We start from the raw sequence: 19,964 nt of genomic DNA, 5'->3' as shown, positions 1-19,964 counted from the left end.
CAAGGAGAACATGCAAAATCCGGGCACACAGGGCACGCAGTGGGGAGGAGAGAGTCGAACCACCAACTCCAAAGGTGTGAGGCAAGTGAGCTCACAGATTATGTGCAATGAAGCTATTGTGCTTGTGGCTTCTCTGGCCAGCTTTCTCGTATTGTACTGACGAGATAACTAAGTATCAGGTTATGTACACGAGTGCGTCTCCTTCATTGTCGCTTTCTCTTCCTACCAAAGACAACTTACCAAAGACAAACATCCCCAATTGCTAGTTGAATTTTAAACACCAGTGTTCCTCATTTCATAGAATTTCAATTTTATGTATTTTATTTGTTTTATAATGTAACCCACTGTGATGTCTTACATATTTCTGAATAATTTAGGCATTAATTGGCACAGAGACTAACTTCAAAATGCAACTTATCAAAGAGATCCTTGGCTTAACAGGAAAAAAAAAATTCATGATTGCAAATCCACTTCTAGCTTCAGAGTTCATTAGTAAATATGACTTTTGCTGTTGTCCTTTCTATTATAAAACCACATTCCACTAAGATTTTTTAGCTTTATTTATTCGCTGTTTGACTTTCAAGATGGAATTTAGTTGTACCATAAACAGCAGTTCCTTTAGCCCCTATGTTTCGTAGTAAACCTTGGTCTTGTTTCAGATGCTACATGTCCTTTAGATAAAGGATTTAGATGAGATTTTGTTGTTCTAGATACTCCCTGTCTCTGAATGTTATGTGCTTGTGTGCTGCTCCATGCTGATGGTGCAGTGGTTTCCTGTGGTTCATGCATAATTTTTGTGTGTATGTGGCATTTGTGTTGCATGTAAGTGTGCCACTGCATGCCTGCATGTTCTTCACATGACACACACATGAAACCTCCAGATGGTTGCCATAGTTATGTGCCATCTGCAGCAGTCTGGCAGTGGCTTATGGCAGCATGGACCGGCCCAGGACACAGACACACACACGCACACGTCCTTAATGTCATTTGTGAAGGCACAACAGGTCACAAAACTCAGTCTGTGTGTCACGACATACAGTAAAGAGGATTACCCTCAAACAGGCAACAATGTTCTTACAGATGGCAACCTGCCATCTTCCTATAACACACACACACACAAATTTGTCTTACTAATGGCACCTAATGGCAGAGACATAATTATTGTGACAGTATTAATGGCACTAATTATTGCGATGCCTACACACAAACCTCAAGGAATCAAAAGGAATAAGCATGCAGTTTTCTTTTTGAAAGAAATATCCTGACAAGGTATAAATGGATATATAGATAGACTGACAGACAGACAGACAGACAGACAGATAGACAGACAAACAGATAGATACATAGATAGATACATAAATAGATGTGAAAAAAACCATCCTCATGAGGTCCCCACCAAGATATACATCGACCCCCACACACAGACACACAAACACCAGAAGCCATTTATCATAAAAGAAATACCATGAAATCTGTAAACATCCAACACTAACAATTTCCAACACTGAAGAAACATGAGCTTTCTTTTCTTTCTCTCTTAGAGCAAACAATATTTTACCTTTATCACTTCCTTCTGTCTCACCCAACTCAGTTCTCTGTATTTTTCCAAACACATGGAATCAATCACATAGCAGGTTATTAAAACAATTTCACCCTGAAGTATCAAACACTCAACTGTGACTAATAACAAAGAATTGCTGTATCATCAAGCTCATTAAGATGCTCCGAATAAGGCTTTAGGTATTCTAAACATTCTGAGACCTCACAGAGTTTTCCAGAATGTCTGTGACTTCATTGGCCTTTTGGGAAATCCAGGATGCAGAGCTCTCCATAGGTCCCTCAGTGGCAGTATGCCGGGTCAATGAACAGTATGCTAGCATCTGGTCAACATTTTATTAACAGGGTTCCAACAAGTGTTAACAAGTGACACAACAGAAACACATTCACCATGTAGTCAGGAGATTGGGAGTTTAATGCCAAAGCCCTATGTGGTTAGGAGTCTAAGGAAGCAAAATTGGCCATGATCCCTCTCTTTAGGTGGGAGCTGCTGCATCATATGGGAGAGCTAGCTAATGGGTGGGAGCTGGCAAATTACTGGGGGAAAATCCTCCCAACACATATTATTTCTATATTGGTCCTAGATTTAGGTAAAAGGAACCAAACATTAATGAAATATAAATTGGATATGTGAATATTAGGATGAAATGAAAGTTAAGCTGGAGAACTATATGAAAATGATTCTTTAAAATGATTCTCCACATCTCCAGAGGCATTACTACTTATTGTCCATAACATATTTATATAGATGTAAGATATTTCATAGATCTGAAAATCTGGATTTTCTCCCAACCTTCCCAGCCCAACAAATCACCCCACATTACTCTAAACTATTCAGGGGGATCCCTTAGAGTGGCCTAACCAAGAACAGCTAGCCTGGCCCAAACCCAGCCTCCTTCAGTGTGCAGAGTGTGGGAAAAGCCTCCGGGACAGCAGAGCTTCATAATCATTTCATCAGGCCTGAAAACCCTGAGGCCCCACTGACCTTTTCCATGTTCAGTGTTTCAAGAGCAACAAGACAATGGCAGTGTACCAGGAGTAAGCAAAAGAGGCAATTTTGAAGAAGAAAAAAAAAAATCTATAAGGAGACAAACACTGCTCCCTGATTCACTTCTCACACCTGTACACTGGTAACATATCTCTCCTTCCCTACCAATAATTTTCAGGATATCAAGTGTAAAATCTGCATATACTGGAAAACCACATATACCCAGATTACATTTAGCCCTGTTTTATATTAGGCAGTAGAATCTATTCTTGGGGGGGACCTCTTAAATTGTATTATACAAATGTTGAAATGAAAAAGAAAAGCCACTCTGTATGGATACACACAAAACACCAGGTCACCATGCCAACACACCCAAAGGACCAACAACACAGCGTCGCGCCCAGACTAGGACCTTTTAAAAACAGTGTCCAAGAGTGGGAGAGAAGGAGGGAATAGTGAAGGAGGTCAAGAAGAAGGTTAGTGGGAACAGGAAAAAGAGGAAGAGAAAATGAGATGGAGCGTCTGAGAGGGAAAAAAAAAGGCTGAATGAAAACAGCGAGCCATTTCCCAGAGAAGACGATAAATGCACTATAAATAAAATGGCTTAGCTCGGGGAAAGACAGGAAAGAGAAAACAGCAAGAATGTAGGATTAATGAGAAAAGAAGGGCAGGGTGTGTGATTGGAGCAAACAGCAAGAAATTCAGTTTCTAATATATCATACACTGAAGTTCATAGCAATTATATAATACTCTTCTTCTGCTTGGAGCTTGCTGCATTTGTGATTCACCTGCTAATGTTGTGAATGGTCCCATATGGAAATCCTAAAGATCTGTACTTCCCAAAAATAGTTTATGTCCACATCACACCATGTGGCATACCTAAGAACTGCTGATGTAATCATAAAGACTTTCCTGTTTTCAACACAGTTGTACAAGATTAATGATATATAATCTCTCTATCTGGTGCCAACAGGAAAGGATAGGTTCCCTTCTAAAGTTTTCTTCCTCATGTTTCATCTCATACAAATGAAAACAGTCAGCGAGGAAGAACAGATAGGAGAGAGAGAACGTAAATGAAAGTGACCAAAGGAGAGCAGCTATGTTCATGAAATGTGTGATGATAGCAGTCGCTGAGACAGCAGTAGCAGCAGCAGTATGTAGATCACGCCTGATTGCCAACACTTAATAGTGAGGATTACCACTAGCCTGGCCTGAACTGGCCTGTCTGTGCACACTCGGACATGCACACACACACGTATACACTCCACACCCAGGCTTGCGAAACTGTCACAAAGGCCATGACAACAGCAACTTGACAAGACTGAGCAGTTACAGAGTTTTCCCATGATGAGTCGAGTGGTCATATCTACATAACCAATTGACTAAGAACATGTCAAGAACGATCAATGACTATTGAATCATTCATTCATCTTCAGTAACCGCTTTATCCTGATCAGTGGATCTATAGCCTGTGCCAGGAAAATTGGGTGTGAGGTAGGAATACATTACATTTGGCAGATGCCCTTATCCAAAGCGACTTACAATTACCTAATTTTTTTTATACAAGTGAGGGTTAAGAGCCTTGCTCCAGCAATGGCAGCCTGACGGTGCTGGGATTTGAACTCATGACCTTCCAATCAGAAGTCTCACATCCTAACCACTGAGCTACATCTTCCCACACTAGGTTACCACGTCACACATTGGATGGGATGCAGTCCATGGAAGGGCATCATGCACATACATTCACAATTGGGGCTATTTCTCATCGCCAATTCACCTTTATGCATGTTTTTAGGAGGTGTAAGGAAATCAGAAAACCTGGAGGAAACCCATGAAGACACATGGGCTGCGTCTAAAATCGCGTACTACCCAGTACTACACAGTAGGCAAAAAGCAGTACGCCAGAGGGGTAGTATGTCCGAATTCTCAGTAGGCGAGAAACTAATCGAGATATACCTGGATGTCATACTGCTTCCGATGACATTTTGCAGTATGCAACCGATGGACACTATGCAAGTCAAAAAATCCCATAATGCAACTGGACTATTGCAGACAAGTTCAGAAAAAAAATCACAGAAGACATTGCGTCGGGTGTTTTTAATTATTAAACCTTGGTTAAATGGGACTTGTTTAACAACACCCGAATAAATTTTTTACTTGTTGAAGGTTTAAACAAGAACATAGTTGTCACAGCATTTGAAACCTTCTTATGATCTCCATCATGACTTAGTCGGCCAAGCTAATGGCAACGGATTTACCTCAGCCTGTTAACACTGCCCACATTAAATTACTAATTAAGTTAACTTTCCTGATGTGCATTTTGCCGTTAGTGCAGTTGCTTTAATCTGGTGGTCCCTTTAAGATTTTTCGGTTTATGATGACGTTGAAGGTTACATGACAATGCTGACATGGCAGTTGTGGTACTGTACAGTATATCCACGACTGTATTCATACTACACTCACATACTAATTAGTACGTACTGTTTCCATGGCCGTGCAGTAGGTACTGCATCGAATACAATACAGACAGTCACAAAATATGCAAAACCCAATACAGACATTAAAATAATCTATCCTGGAACTGTGAGGCAGCAACACTAGCCACTACACCACCATTCTGACCCTTTTAATTATTATATTTTTATCTAATGTCTACAAAGGTAAATGTAAATGTTGGTAGAAAAATAGATTTTAACAGTACATTGCTACTCTGAGGAAAATTGGATTGGTCACTGCTGTTATATATAAGTGCTAACAGTACTAATGTGTGTATTGTGGCATATGCTCAAAGCAATTTCTTTATGTTCTACTTTGTCTATATTTTGGTCTCCTTAATAAATTTATACCTTGAATTTTTATCTTCCTAAAAAGCTTATAGCTCATGGAGAACTGATTCTAAACACATCAGGACTTAGGCAGCGCTCTGATAGTGTGAGATGATGCCTAACAAATACTGAGACTTGCAGCTCATATGCACACACCTACCCTCACTGATATTTAAATACTGGTAAACACAATATGCCCAACATTTATATTTGAGTCAAAAACATCCTTTCTGTTTGAAAGTCCCACATGATGTCTGATTATCTGTTTCTGTGAAACATCTAGGATCTCTCTTCCTCCCTGACATGGCTCTTTGTTTTTAAAAATGTTAAACAAAAACAACATTATTGTCTTTAATTAAGCTTCAGTCACAATGTTCATCTGTTCGCCCTCTCTCCCTCTTTCTAATGGTCTCTCTCTCACTCTTTCTAATGGCTCCTCTCTCCATCTCTCTCTCTCTCTCTCTCTCTTTCTGCGCTGTGAGGACACTTCCTCGTGTCACAAGCTTTCTTTGTGTCTGTGGCCAGCAGCAAGTACGTGGGAAGCAGCATAAACTGGCCTCCAAAGCCAAGGCCAAAACTCCACTCTTACTAATGAGACCAATATGTGTGTGTGTGTGTGTGTGTGTGTGTGTGTGTGTGTGTGTGTGTGTGTGTGTATGCACGTGTGTGTCTGTATTTGTATGTGCTATAGGACTTACAAATGGAAAAAATATAATTTTACTACAAACTAAGTCTACTATGTGTCTTGCAAAATCACATGGCTCCTCATTTGTCACTCACATGACCTGATTAAAGTTTAAATATGGCCAGCAATCTGCACAAAACATATGTCTCTCTCAGTATCTTGCAACTCACAGCCCTGTGTTTTCATGTAATACAGGTTCACAGTAAAATAGTCAGAGCCACCATTAATTTCGTCCATATATAGGGCTATATGCAACAGTTTTATGTTTAATGTACTGTAAATCTACAATGTTTAACGTTTAGACTTTTTTTTTCTGTAGCTGAATCACAAATAGTGTTCTATTGGGCAAATAGTGAACTACAAAGCTACTACAACACCAAAATGTTACTCTATGTAGTGAGCATGTTGAGTGAAATGCAATTGAGATTAAATAATGAATTTAATTAAACACATCTCTGTGTTGGATTGTTGAGGATATAATGAGATAGTTAGGAATATCAGTAAGTGTAAGGTTGCATGCAACTGGTATGTTGGTTGTGCGTATCCTCAGTAATTACCACTAAGAAAGGTAAAATAAAGCTAATGAATCTAATTATCAGATAAAAACAGTTCTGAGTACTTAAATAAAAAATAAAAAAAAGACAACATACAGTGTGTAGGTGGTTTATCCAGTATGGCTCATATGCTACTTCTACTATTCATTCATATAGTTCATATATAATTACAGGCTAATTAGCTTGCCTTCAATTAATGACAGAACAATTTGGGAAATCAAGCTCCTTCACTTCTTCTCGTCATCATCCACTGTAACCCACTGCAACATTTTTCCCAGTCGCTTAGCAACACTACAAGCGACTGGGGCACCTCCATCTCTGTTGCTAAGCAACAGTGCAGAGATCCACCTCCCAAAGCGTTAAGCTGATTGGTAGCAAGCCGGCCTGGCCGATGATCTGCTGTGGAGTGTCTCACACTCTTGGAGAAGGTGTGATCTGTGTGGGGAAGAGCAATTTCGATGAAGAAAACACCTAGAGGAAAGATTCTGTGGAAATGCACTTTCCATTAATATGAAGGCACAGTTGTGCTAAAATTTAGTTACTATTTGACCAATGATAATGGGTCTTTTAATGTATGATTTTTAAAATGACAGGCATTAAACGTCTTCGTGCAGCTGCTACAGCCAGATGATTCTGGCCCAAAGGAATGCCTGTCTACGAGCTCAGTCGAGTCCCACAAACCCCTCATCACCCTCCCGCCATATGGATTAGTCCATCATGATGTACGCTCAGGCCATATTGAGCTGTCAAAACCAATCACATAGATGGAATGACATAGAAACCAGAAAAGATAGCACAGACAGAGTGAGGGAGTTTGATGAAATTCGCCATCTGCTGTTAAGGCTTGCATTTGCCCCCACATGCTTCGTACTATCCATAAAGGCCAAGGCTACCGCATTAACAACCTCCATCATTTGCTGCATGGAAGCTGACAAGGAAATACTTAAACATACACACAGTCTATTCCTCTCATCAGCTCCTTTACAGCTGGTTAAAGCATTCTACACATGTCAGCAACCACACAGTTTATCCATCTAGTCCAAAAGAGTCTTTTATTGAATTTTTGCCATCTTCCTTGTATGTATAAAAGGGTCACTTGGGAGTTGTATCTGTAGGGGTTACAAAGGCAGCTATGTTAATTAGAACTATAATTCTGAAATCCATACGCCATATAGGTTTGGAAATCCTGGAAGACGCCATAAAAATACACAGTGAAACAGCCAAGTTTAAAGAAATATATGTATGTATTAAGTAGTTGAAATACATGTAAATAAATATTAAGTACTGGTGTTAACCTTTGTAAGCAGAAAGCATTGTGGGTCAGAGTGATAAAGGACTCATGAAACTAAAAGATATCATGGCCACCAGCCATACTGGAAATCACCATTTTTCTAATTAATGGTCACAGAGTGATTTGTGGTTATGACCTAATGGCTGCCAAGACAGGGATAACGACAGGGATATGCATTTCTGTGTTCTTATGAAGCATGAGATTGAGAAGATGAGTGGTCTTCATTACAATTGCTTGTGGATTTTGAGGAACATCAATTAATAGCGCATTTGTTGATGGTCTGTTGCTAGCTGTTGAGTTTTTTTAATCATAAATACCCATTTATGGGCTTTCATGTTATAACATGGACAATGTTTGATCATTTTTAAGAAAGCTTCAATTAGAGATTCATTAATTTGTCTTTACATTTACATTTCTACATTTACAGCATTTGGCAGCCACCCTTATCCAGAGCGACAGACATTTATCTCATTTATACAACTAAGCAATTGAGGGTTAAGGGCCTTGCCCAAGGGCCCAGCAGTGGTAGCTTGGCAGTGCTGGGACTCGAACTTCTGACCTTCTGATCGGTAACCCAAAAGCTTTGAGCCACTACTGCCCCTCTTTGACCACATTAATCTGATCAGGAATTCCTGATTAAGGAAGACTGTGGGAATACACCCAGGATAGGAGACCAGTCCATTGCAGGGCTCCATATACACACACAGAATCATTCACTCTTAGGGGTAATTTAGCATAGTCAGTCCTCCTAGAAAGAAACTCATGTGGGCATGGGGATAATATTCTAAACCCAAGCTCACAATAGAACCCTGAAGTTCTGAGGCACCAGTGCTTCCTGCTGTGCCACCATGCCACCCCAATTAGTGATGTGAAGATTAAATTATAATTTGTACATGTTTGTTTAGTTACCTGGCAACATGATGGCCCAGCAGGTAATGTTGGGGCCTCACAGCTTCAGGTTCTGGGCCAAAATGTCAATGCATCAGAAGAGCAGGGTCCAGATTCAACCTGCTCAGGGTACTTATTACAGATGAATGAATGACTGACCAGACCAGTAGTCTCTGCTGTTTAAGTTTATGAATGCTTAGAGATTCTTCTGTAGCTCAACTCATTCCTCAGGGGTTCTTTATGACCCTAAAGGGAGGTCTACTTGGAAGTTGTTATAAAAGGAAACCCTCTGTTACACATGGGACTTTTTAGGATTCCCAAAGAGGGGCAAAACCAAAACCCTTTAGGTTGATAATTTTAAACATTTTTGAGTTTATGTATTGGTTCCTGCATACTGATAAAATGTAGAAATTCCAGGAACTGTATGGTTCTCCTTGAGGAAACTGGAGGCTCAGTCATTCTGAGCTAGTATCTGGAAGATTGCTAATTCAAATTAGCAGACCAGAGAACTTGACCTTTGAGTAAAACTGTAAACCCTCCTCAGCTGTGTGTTTGGACTATATTCTGTCTTAATCCTTAGTCAATTTGGATAAAATGCATCTACCAAACAAAAAGTGTAAGTGAAATTCTATAATTACTTTGTACCATTGCTCCTTCTGCTGTTTGCTCTAAATGTAACTGGAAGCATCATTCCTGTCAAGCAACACTAAAGCACTTTGCTTGATCCTGTTTTTATTGGGAAGTGATAGTAACAGTAGTGGCAGTGTGTGTGTGGAGGGTGTGTATGGAGCTCTGATCTCTGCATAAAACTCTCTCTCTCATTTAGAAACAGGTGTTCTCGGACGACCTGAGTTTGGGTGGTATGGAAAGAGCTGAGTCAGGTGCCCTGTGACAACAGGAGGTGCCAAAAATCTACACCATGCAATAGAATTAAAGAGCTGCTTTACCTCCCCTCCTGCTGTCTGTAATGAAAGAACGTAATCAAGGGGATGCTTAGTAAGACCTTTTTTCTTTTCCTTCTAGAAATGTGCAGACGTAGAAGGCTAACTGCTAGAGTCTTTCACCAACCTTGACAGAACATTTTGTTCTCTCTCTTCATTCTGTTCTTTCTGTCAGTTTCTCTCTCTAAAGTCAATGAGACAACACTGCAGTCCCTCATACATGAGGAACAAGAGCTGCTTTTCAAAATCTGTCAGAATCAGCCAATTGCTCTACTCAATTGATTTTTCTTTAGAGAACAACAAGCTAGTCTTTTCAATCACAAGGAGCTTGAAGAGGGCAATAATAGCGCATGTCTGTACTAGGAAGGACTAATTCAAGGACGCTTTTTCTGAGAGAGACATTGGTAAAGTTTTAATCACATGATAGGGTTGTAGCTTTATTACTCTGTACTATGGGATGGAGCATCTCCACTTGTTTTGGAACTGAAACACTCTTTTAAACCAGTTTATACCAGTTAATTTTTAAAACATATCTTAGGGTGTGTTTGCATAGTCAGCAGACAGGAAAATGTCTGAATAGTTTTGGGCATTGATATGCAGGGTTGGGAGGGTTACTTTAAAAATGGATTCCGTTACAGTTACAAATAACTTCATAAAAACAACATCAGTAATGTAATTCAAGTATCACAGTATGTAATATGATTACTTTTAGAATTACTTCAAGGTCACGTATGTATAAAGTCAGGAGAAAAGCAACATGATCTAAAATACTTTTATTTAGAGCTTATTTTATGTCCAATGTTTGGAACTTTTTGAATAAAATAAATAAATAAATAAATAAATAAAATAAATAAAACATCACTGCCCAATGTGGGTAACATTACATCACAAAAGTTAGGGTGACCATATTCTAGTTTTCTAAAAAGAGAAAAACATGTTTTTTACTACAGTGTTACTATAAATGCAGACTTCAAAACACTGAAAAAGGCACACGATTAGCATCACATAAATATGGCATATATATATATATATATATATATATATATATATATATATATATATATATATATATATATATATATATATATATACATATACATACACACACACACATGTATACATATTCCCTACATTCTTTTGAATGTCCATTGAATAATACAAAATATCAGATCCCACGAGTGAACCTTCTGCCATCATTTACACATTTGAATGGGCATGTAATATGAAGCAATGTGAAAAGATGAAATTAACAATGACCTTATATGGCCATGGGCATTGTTTCAACTCAGGACAGCTGTCATTTGCTGCTTTTGTCAACTACAACTTTTTGACACCGTACACAACAGCACTTCACACGGTCGCTGAGAGTAGACTAATGGTTGAGATGCAGGAATTTGGCCAATAGTTGCTGCAAGCCTTTTATAACTGACCAATTCGTGTGCGAGAAGGCAGGAGTTACAAAGAGGGGTTAAAGCAATGCTAACATGCGCACACATGATACAGTATTAGACCATAAGTACATCATAATGAAACTAAAGCTGAATCACGGACAGCTTCTCAAATCTAGAAATCCCGGCCGGACACTTTTTTAATGTCCGAAAAAGAGGACGTCTGGAAAAAAGAGACCGTACGGTCACCCTAACAAAAGCATTTCAGAGAACAATTTGCGTTCATTTCTACCAAAATTAAGTTTGCGCAAAATTTATTCACACATGCAAATAAATTAATAAAATCTTTATTCTAATATTTTGAGATACTGGATTTTTGATTTCCATGAGCTGTAAACTGCAATCATCAAGATTAAAACAAAAAAAGCTTGAAATATTTCAATTTATGTAGACTATATGAAAGTTCCACTTTTTGACTTAAATTATGGCAAAAAATGTACTTTTCCACGATATTCTAATTTTTTGAGATGCACCTGTATATTTTGCCTTTCTGCTTACTCTGCACTTTACTACTGTTGCTCAACTGGTTAGATGCTAAAATGAATTGTGTTATACTTGTGCTTGTTCCACAATGTCTGTAATTTATGAGATACAAAAGCAGTGTATAGAGCTACTGTTTTTGTTTGGTCTGTCTGTTGCAGTGTAACAATTATTATTAAGATTTAAAGAAATTAAAATCCAAATGCAATTATTTAAGGAATTTGACAACCCTATTACAGTTTCTCTTAAGAATTGTGCAGGTCCAGAACACTGACGTTCCTCTTTGCTTATATTTGCTAGCAAGCTTGTGTGAAGAGTAACACCAAAGTGCCTACTTGAGTCTGGTGCTCACATCTGGAGGAGCAGTAAACCCCCTGGCCACACAAACACACAATCTAAAATACAACCCAACCCAGACTGCCAGTTGATGAGCTGGCACACAGGTTGTTTTAACAGCGCTGTGTGTCTGTGAAGGGAAGCCATTTTGCCCCCCTGGTGAATGAATTAGATTTATGACGTTTATTATGGTCGACTGTGATTCGGTTCACGTAGACTGGCTGTAAAGCACCGGGGGAAGAGCTGGGCCAACGCCATGTGGGGTGTTTTGGACAGACTCGGCTCTGTTAATATTCATGCCTACCACAGTAGTCTGAAGATCTTGATATTTTGGATCATGAATTAGGGATCTTTACCTTTATTGCCTTTATACACACATAAACAGACTCCACATATACAAGTCCATCTATTCAGAACGTGAACTTAACACAGAGCTTGTGTTGTACACTTCCTGGTACTTATTATACATGTGTCTAAAAACATAATGCTGGTCAAGCTCCTAATTTTCCATAAAGCAAACATAAGTCATGATTATTGCCAACAACAGCTCTCAGGCTAGGGAAAGCTATAATCTTTGTCTGAAGAAGAGAACCAAGATTAGTGGAAGGAGGGATACAGGGAAAGGAAGAGCAGTAAAATCAAAGCAAATGAGAAGCAGATTAAAGGCAGTTAAAGGCAGGAAGCGTTTGTTTCCTTCCTCACCACCACAGACCCCCACTGTGAGGATGAAGGCCTGAAGAGAGAGCGAGAGAGTGTGTGTGTGTGTGTGTGTGTGTGTGTGTGTGTGTGTGTGTGTGTGTGTGTGTGTGTGTGTGTGTGTGTGTGTGTGTATTTATGCTGCACTCTGGTTAACTGATATTTTGCCTATAGAAGTTCAGACTTGGCATTAACATCTGTCTCTGTATATTAAAAGGTGTATCTGTATTACCAATAGTTTCCCTTCTTCCATTAAATGTAAGCTTAGAGTCATTTGTGAAGACTTGTGTACTGGGCAGCTATTTGGTCGAAACTATTGCTAAACTTCTGCTAAACTTAGAACTTGTCTCTCATATTCTGCTGCCAAAGACTTTTTTTTGTAAACTTTGTCTACAGCTGATAGGATTATTGTAAATTCCCTTTCTTTCACACAGAACTGAAGCTGTCTGTGCAGCACGCTGACCTCACCTTCATTTTTCTATATTAAAATGTGTATATTGGTCATTTGTCAGTGAATTGGTCTACTCATTCTCACAATTATACTTTATTTATGACAGTATCTGTATTAATATGAGAACGTTTTACCATTTGAGAAATAATGATTTAAGCAAGTAATGTTGTTAATACCTATAATCACACATGAAATATTTTAAGGAATAATATAAGGAAACAGTTTGAATTTGGCACATTATGTTCAGCCATCAGACAGCTTTCTTAAAGGAAACAGTATTACACCATTTGATAGCACTGCTATATTACAGTCAGTAATTTTACAAAATAGCCAGAAAGCATGCATGTACTGTAATTCTCCAGTAACTGAACCTTCTGTCTCTTGGGTATGTTATAGAAACACCAAATGTATAGGCTAACTACCATACAAGCATGTTGTTATTAGTGCATATTGTTTGATATTTGACAATTTGACATTTCAGGTTATTGACCTGTGTACTTATGTGCACTGTGGTCAAGTTCATCAGAGATGTGTTTGTAAGGGACTTATTTTTTTAATCCTCACTCACATAGCATCTACACATCAATTTAATTTATTTATGCAACTTTTTGTCGTTTTTTTACTTTCCCCTTCTCTTCCTTGGGTGATTGTTGAAAGCACATGAAATATGATTAGCTGAGTAAAAGCTGAACAATGCCATGCGACAAGATGACAGTATGAAGAAAGCATTACTGACTGATCTCTGCTGTGAGTGCCTGACTATTTAATTAGGAAATAATATTCGACAGCTAAATATAACCACGTTGTTTGAGTTCACGTTTGGTAATAGATCATATTTTGGGTCTAAACTGACATTCGATTTCTCTTGGCAGATCTGGCAATACTGCTACTGAAGAAATGAATTCCACTTGTGATCATATCACCTGAGATGTTAAGTTTGAGTAACGCCTATGTTTTCTGGCACTATGTAACTGGAAGTGATAAAACTGAGTAATGCTCTGAAATAGTACTGCAGATACTGCAGGTTTAACACTTTGAATCCCACTGTTTAAACAACATTGTGTTTTGTATTTGTAAAGCTCTAAAAAATCATGAACATCAATGGCAAGGGGGAAAATGGTATTAAAAAGTTACATTTAACACAGGGATTAAATGTTTGTATAAATCTTTCTACGAGTTCCATGAGTAGAAAAAATGTCACTAAACCTAGTCCCATAAATCTCCACAATAACAGTTCTGTCAGTTTCCCTTCTTCCATTAAATATAAGCTTATAGTCATTTGTGAAGACTTGTGTACTGGTCAGCTATTTGGTTGAAACTATTGCTTAACTTCTGCTAAACTTAGAACTTGTCTCTCATATTCCACTGCCAAAGACGTTTTTTTCTAAACTTTGTCTACAGCTGCTAAGATTATTGTAAATTCCCTTTCTTTCACACAGTTGAACTGAAGCCTCTCTCCGTTTCTCTCCATCTTGTTCTTCCAGACTGTTTGATACCAAGCCTAAATAGCTCACTCTCTCGCTCGCTCTCTCTCTCTCTCTCTCTCTCTGATGTTGTTCCCAGCGTCCAGTGCAATTATTTATCAGGTCACATGATCAAATCAGAGTATTACATGAGCGAGCCTTAATAGCTGGTCCAATAAAATGACCAGAGCAGCAGAGATCTTCTAGAGATAAGCTGAGTTCACAGAAATGTCAAATCCAGGTTACATCATATAGTTTCTTGCTCACTTAGTTTCCCAATAGATTTCTGGAAACATGAAGGACACGTTGAATCTTGATAACATGATAAATCCAAGATGAGGCCTATTCTATTCCCAATCTCACCTGCTCCTGCACTATTGTCTGTTTGCCTGCAAAATTTCCTAGTCAGTGTTTCTTAAATATAAATGAATTAGCCAAGCACTGTTAATAAGATAATGAACACACGAAATCTTTAGGTAATTAGTTTAAGCTATAACAAGTCAAATAAGAGGGTGGCCTATGGTTTCTTTTTGAAACAATACATTGGGGAAACTAGTAATATTAAGGAGAAGTCACAGCAGTTAGGTGCTCTCTCTTTTTGTCTCCCAATCTTTATGTCTGCTCCCACCTGCCTGAAGGTAAAAATTTACTATGCCTGCAACTTTTGCTGTTTTCCATCAAATGCTAGTTTCGAAGCAAACTACTTCCCAGTTCGTTAGACGCTCTCAAAACAGGTTCTGTCAGAGTTCAATCAGTAAAACAAGCTAGTGACCCTGCAATAGACTAAATCTAAGACCTTCCAAATGCCAATGGACCTAAACCACATTTTTATAAACTTGAATTTCTGACATGGATTTACAAGAAATGTCTGCTCTGGTCCATTCTTCGAATCACTAAATCAGTCACCAATAACTTTGTTCAAAACAGGGGCTCTCAAACTATTTGCAGCCAGGGATGCCTTTAACTGTAAAGTAAATTCCAAAGACTCCTTCAGCTCAGACTTATTTTATGACCATAATCCTGCTCTTCAAATATTAGGCTCATTGTTTAAATGTGTAAAATAATATTCTGGCTATTTATTGGTGCCATACACAATTTTCTTACTGACCTTTCTACTGCCCAAACACATGACGTCCAAGTTGGCATTATGTGTGTCCTATTAGTTTTTGAGTTAGTGAAGTTTGAATTAAACCACTTCAATGCAAGTTACCAGTCTACAATGCGTAATAACAAGCTTAATTTTCATAATCACTATGAAAAGCTAATAACTAGGTTTGATAATGATAGTTTGTGAGTTCCACCATTGTAACAAAATATAGAGTCCCTGGCTATTATTCATTGTCCCAACCACTTGTCTAAATTACTATAACCATGACCCTAATTCAAGTCTAGATCTCAATGTTACTGTTAACAAAACACACAAAGTTTATATTTACTTTTTCAGCAGAAACCTTCCAACTCCATACTATCATTCTCCACAGGCCATGAGCACTGTGATGCTCTGCCTTCCTCCACCCCTGACTGTTTAATGAGCATTTGCTTCCATATTCTTTCTTCTTACTTCTCAGCATTCTCCATATGCAGTCTTGGTCTGCAGGAGAGGTCAGACAAGCCCCTCACAGTTTTAAGAGTCAACACAGGATAAGCTCTAAAGCCTGTCACCTCGTTAAAAACTCCAGGCCCGTCTGCATTTCCCTAACACACTTCCTCAGCCTCATATACACACATTCAGTGAGACAGGATATATATTCATAACCTCAGGCAGATTAAAATAAGATGACAGAAAAAACAAATGAGAGACCAAATGAAAGAAGGCAGATTATTATATATATATATTATTATATTATATAAGGTCATAAGTGGTTTTGTGGTTTTTAATGTTTTCTTTAACACCAGTTTTCTCATCAACCAGTTTCCCTAAAGGATCACAGCTCCATTTCATAACAATGACTGGCGCAACCAAAAATAACCTACAATCTCTTGCTCTCTCTGTCTCCAGCTTTGAGTAAAAGTATTGTTCTTGTTCATTATAGTTATTTCAATTTTTCAGCCTTTTTTGTCACTGAGTGTCAAAATTCTACTTCATCTACAGCTCACTGATTCAAAAATAAACCGCACTTTTTAATCAATGAATACATTTATTAAGGCCAAGAAAACTTTCTCAAGGGAAAACGTCTGGGTTACGCATGTAACCCTGTTACCTGAGAAGGAAACAAGACGTTGCGTTTAGCATAACACTATGGGAAGCACCTCTCACGTGCAACCAGCATCTGAAGCTTGTGTAAAATCATGCCTATTTATAGGCCTGCCATGATCAGGTGTTGTGGCAATTAAGCGCGTCGCGTGATATAAATATGGCACCTGTGAACCGCGCCATCAGCCTCTAGAATCTGAAGCGAAGACACAATTCACAGGCCTGCTCTGGTATGACAAAGCTACACTATGTCTTGTTCCCTTCTCAGGGAACATGGTTACATGAGTAACCCAGACGTTCCCTTTCAAAGGTAACTTCGACGTTGAGTTTAGCATAACACTATGGGAACAAGAATACCCACTCCATCATACCGAGGGTACGGCCTTTTAAAAAAGACCCAAGCCCGAGGACCACTATTTTTATCATGCATTTCTGGAAAAAAAGGGGAGTTTTCTGTGGTGTGAGGAAGAGTTATATTCACTGGGGAGAAAGCGCTCGTCCAGCCTAATACGAGCCGCTTCCTCAACCCTGGGCCAGTCTAGATTAAGTTTTTCTACTGTCCTAGTAATCACTTCAAGCAGCTCTTTATATGCTTGAGAGCTGCACTCCGTTTTCGGTCAATGGCTTCCCCTTCTGGCTCCTCGGAGTCAGAGACAGTGTTTTGGCTTTCCATAACGGAGGGAGGAGTGGCTACACGGGTCCAAAATCTGGCAGACAGCCACACCCAGAAGACAGAGCCAGAGATAGAGCAGTGCTCGTCTCCAGCTCCTCTTCCATATCCACACGATATCCCCAGGACCTGAGCCATCTGGCTGCCTCGGCAGCGTCGGGCCGAGATCCGCAAGGCTCTGAAACCTAATTCCCTTCGGCCCAGAAGAGAGCGAGCCGCGAGCGGAGCTGCCTGATTGTAAAGTGCTCACAATGCACACAGTCAGCCCTCTCGAGGGCCTTGTTGCATGCTCCACTCCCAGACACTTCATACAGAAAGTGTGTCCGTCTCCCCCCGTGATGAAACGGGAGCCAGGCATGTCACTCTCACTCATACTTTTCTCTTTTTTGTCTTTTATAAAGGGACAGAAAAGTGAAGAGATTTTTCTCTTTTTTTAATAAAAAAAAAAAAAAAGAAATGACAGGTTCACACAAATGACCGATATGCAGTCTCGCTGAAGGTAATAAGGTGTGATTTACAAGTGCCGTTTTATATCACGCAACGCGCTTAATTGCTACGTCACCTGATCATGGCAGATTTCATAGGCATGATTTTACACAAGCTTCAGATGAGGGTCACGCATGAGGGCACTTATCACAGCGGGAAGCTCATGCAACATTGAGTTCCCTTAGAAAGGGAACGTCATCAGCAGTGATTGAGAAGCCACACATGAAATAAAAACTGTTACTATAGTAAGCATGAACCAGGTGGATTATTTTCACAGTAACTCATTTTCTCAGAAACTACAAATACTGCAAATAGACTTAGCAAATACTGTCAAATCAAAGTACAAATTGCATGAAGGGACAAACAAGAGAAGCACAAGTTTTTTGTTTTTTGAATGAAAGAGCTGGCTAATGTCAAGATTTAATGCTTATGTGCTTGGTATTTGGAAGAGACATGGCATAATTACAGACTAAAAACTCTTGACTTAAAATATTGCAATCACAAATGATACTGCCTATGTGCTTTTCAGTGAATGTGGTCCTATGTGCATTTGTAACAGCTGTATGCCTATGATGAGACTCTATGCTATAAGAATCAAATTGAATGATTATATAATTGTAAAAGCAAGTTGCTGACAGAAAGAAAACAAAAAGAATTAGTCGTAAAAAGCTTGGTGTACCTTGGCCCTCCACAGGAACCTGGATATGCCACAAAGACTATAGACTGATCTTTCTAAAATGCCTAATTCTGGAAAAAGCCGAATTCTCTGCTTTCCAGCAAGTCTAAAACTACTCTCTTTTACATACACACACCACTCCACACACACATACACACAGTCCTACCTCGTGTGTTGGTTGCCATGTCTGCCACCTTTTGAAAGGCATCCAGAAATGCCACTGCTGCAAGCACAGTGGTTCTAAGAAAGGAGACAAAGAAAGTGCATGATATAATGACAATATCTTTCCTCAGCCTGCAATAATAAGGCTTGTTCTGTAATGACAGGTATAGATGGCACTCACCGGAGCTGGGCATGCAGCTTGGTAGCCTTGGCACTGAAGTCCTCCCAGACCGGATATGAACACTGCAACAGAACAAAGGTCCACGTTAGGCTAAGCAGATCTGTGTTTACAAGAATTCTGATAGCATTGTAATCTTTGAATGGGGACTCTATCCGCGATCTATTGTATCTCGTAACACTTTTAGTAAAACAGGGGTCAGAGGGTTACAGCTGTGACATTTGTGTTCATGTGAATGCATAGCATTTCAAACACACAGCTCCATTAGGTGTAGATCAGAGAGGCAAGTTTAGTCATGTGTTGTGTGATTTACACATCCTGTGTGCGGTGTGTAAAAGTGTTTGTTGGGGTGTGATTTGGCCTGCAGGAAGAAGAGTCCCATGATAAGGATCTGCCTTGTTACCACGGAAACAGAGAGGGCACAGTGCTCCCTGTGACGTGTTATTAAGGACAATGGCACCTCAGTATGTCCCAGCCATTACAAAGCACAGTATTAAATTCAGATCACAATCAGAGGAACACACTACTGATTACCATCTTGAATTAATTACTGTCCACAATTCCAAGTACAATTACAACTTATTGCAATATGGAATGTACACTATCCAGCCTAATCTCTTGCTGTGTGTACCTGAGATGAGGAGGTGTGTTTGATCAGGTCATTCTTTGTTAGTGACGCAGTGAGTGTGCTGATGGGTGAAATTAACCTCACTCGGGAACACAGCTGGAGGTCAGAATTCACTAACACCACCCCAAACCCCCTAAAACGGTGTTCTCCTCCACCTCACCTCACCAACCCAACACGACTGTACCCCCTCCTGCGTCAGCACGACATCATACCCCTGTGCCTTTAATACTTTATGGGGGTAGACAGGGAGAAAGAGAGGGACAGGAAAACAAAGAGGGCAGGAAATAGCAATTTCTATAATGATTTCTGATATATGATGAAAGAATGACAGACAAAGGGGAAAAACAAAAATGGGTGCGATAAGAAT

The 19,964-nt window shown here is 39.3% G+C and overlaps 1 protein-coding gene across 2 annotated transcripts in view; it reads right to left on the bottom strand.

Annotated features, from left to right (window-relative positions):
• Window positions 1–19,964, bottom strand: part of mtss1lb (MTSS I-BAR domain containing 2b) — a 79,281-nt gene that overhangs the window by 47,738 nt on the left and 11,579 nt on the right. For both annotated transcript variants that reach the window (XM_053676560.1, XM_017459323.3), the window contains exons 2-3: window positions 18,973–19,034; window positions 18,796–18,869 (exon numbers count right to left, since the gene is read on the bottom strand). In XM_053676560.1, the coding sequence (XP_053532535.1) occupies window positions 18,796–18,869; window positions 18,973–19,034 (136 nt within the window). The remainder of the gene's footprint in view (window positions 1–18,795; window positions 18,870–18,972; window positions 19,035–19,964) is intronic.

The sequence above is a fragment of the Ictalurus punctatus genome, chromosome 27, assembly GCF_001660625.3.
Source record: "Ictalurus punctatus breed USDA103 chromosome 27, Coco_2.0, whole genome shotgun sequence".
NCBI classification, from domain to species: domain Eukaryota; kingdom Metazoa; phylum Chordata; class Actinopteri; order Siluriformes; family Ictaluridae; genus Ictalurus; species Ictalurus punctatus.
This window is presented reverse-complemented; position numbering and strand designations above follow the sequence as displayed.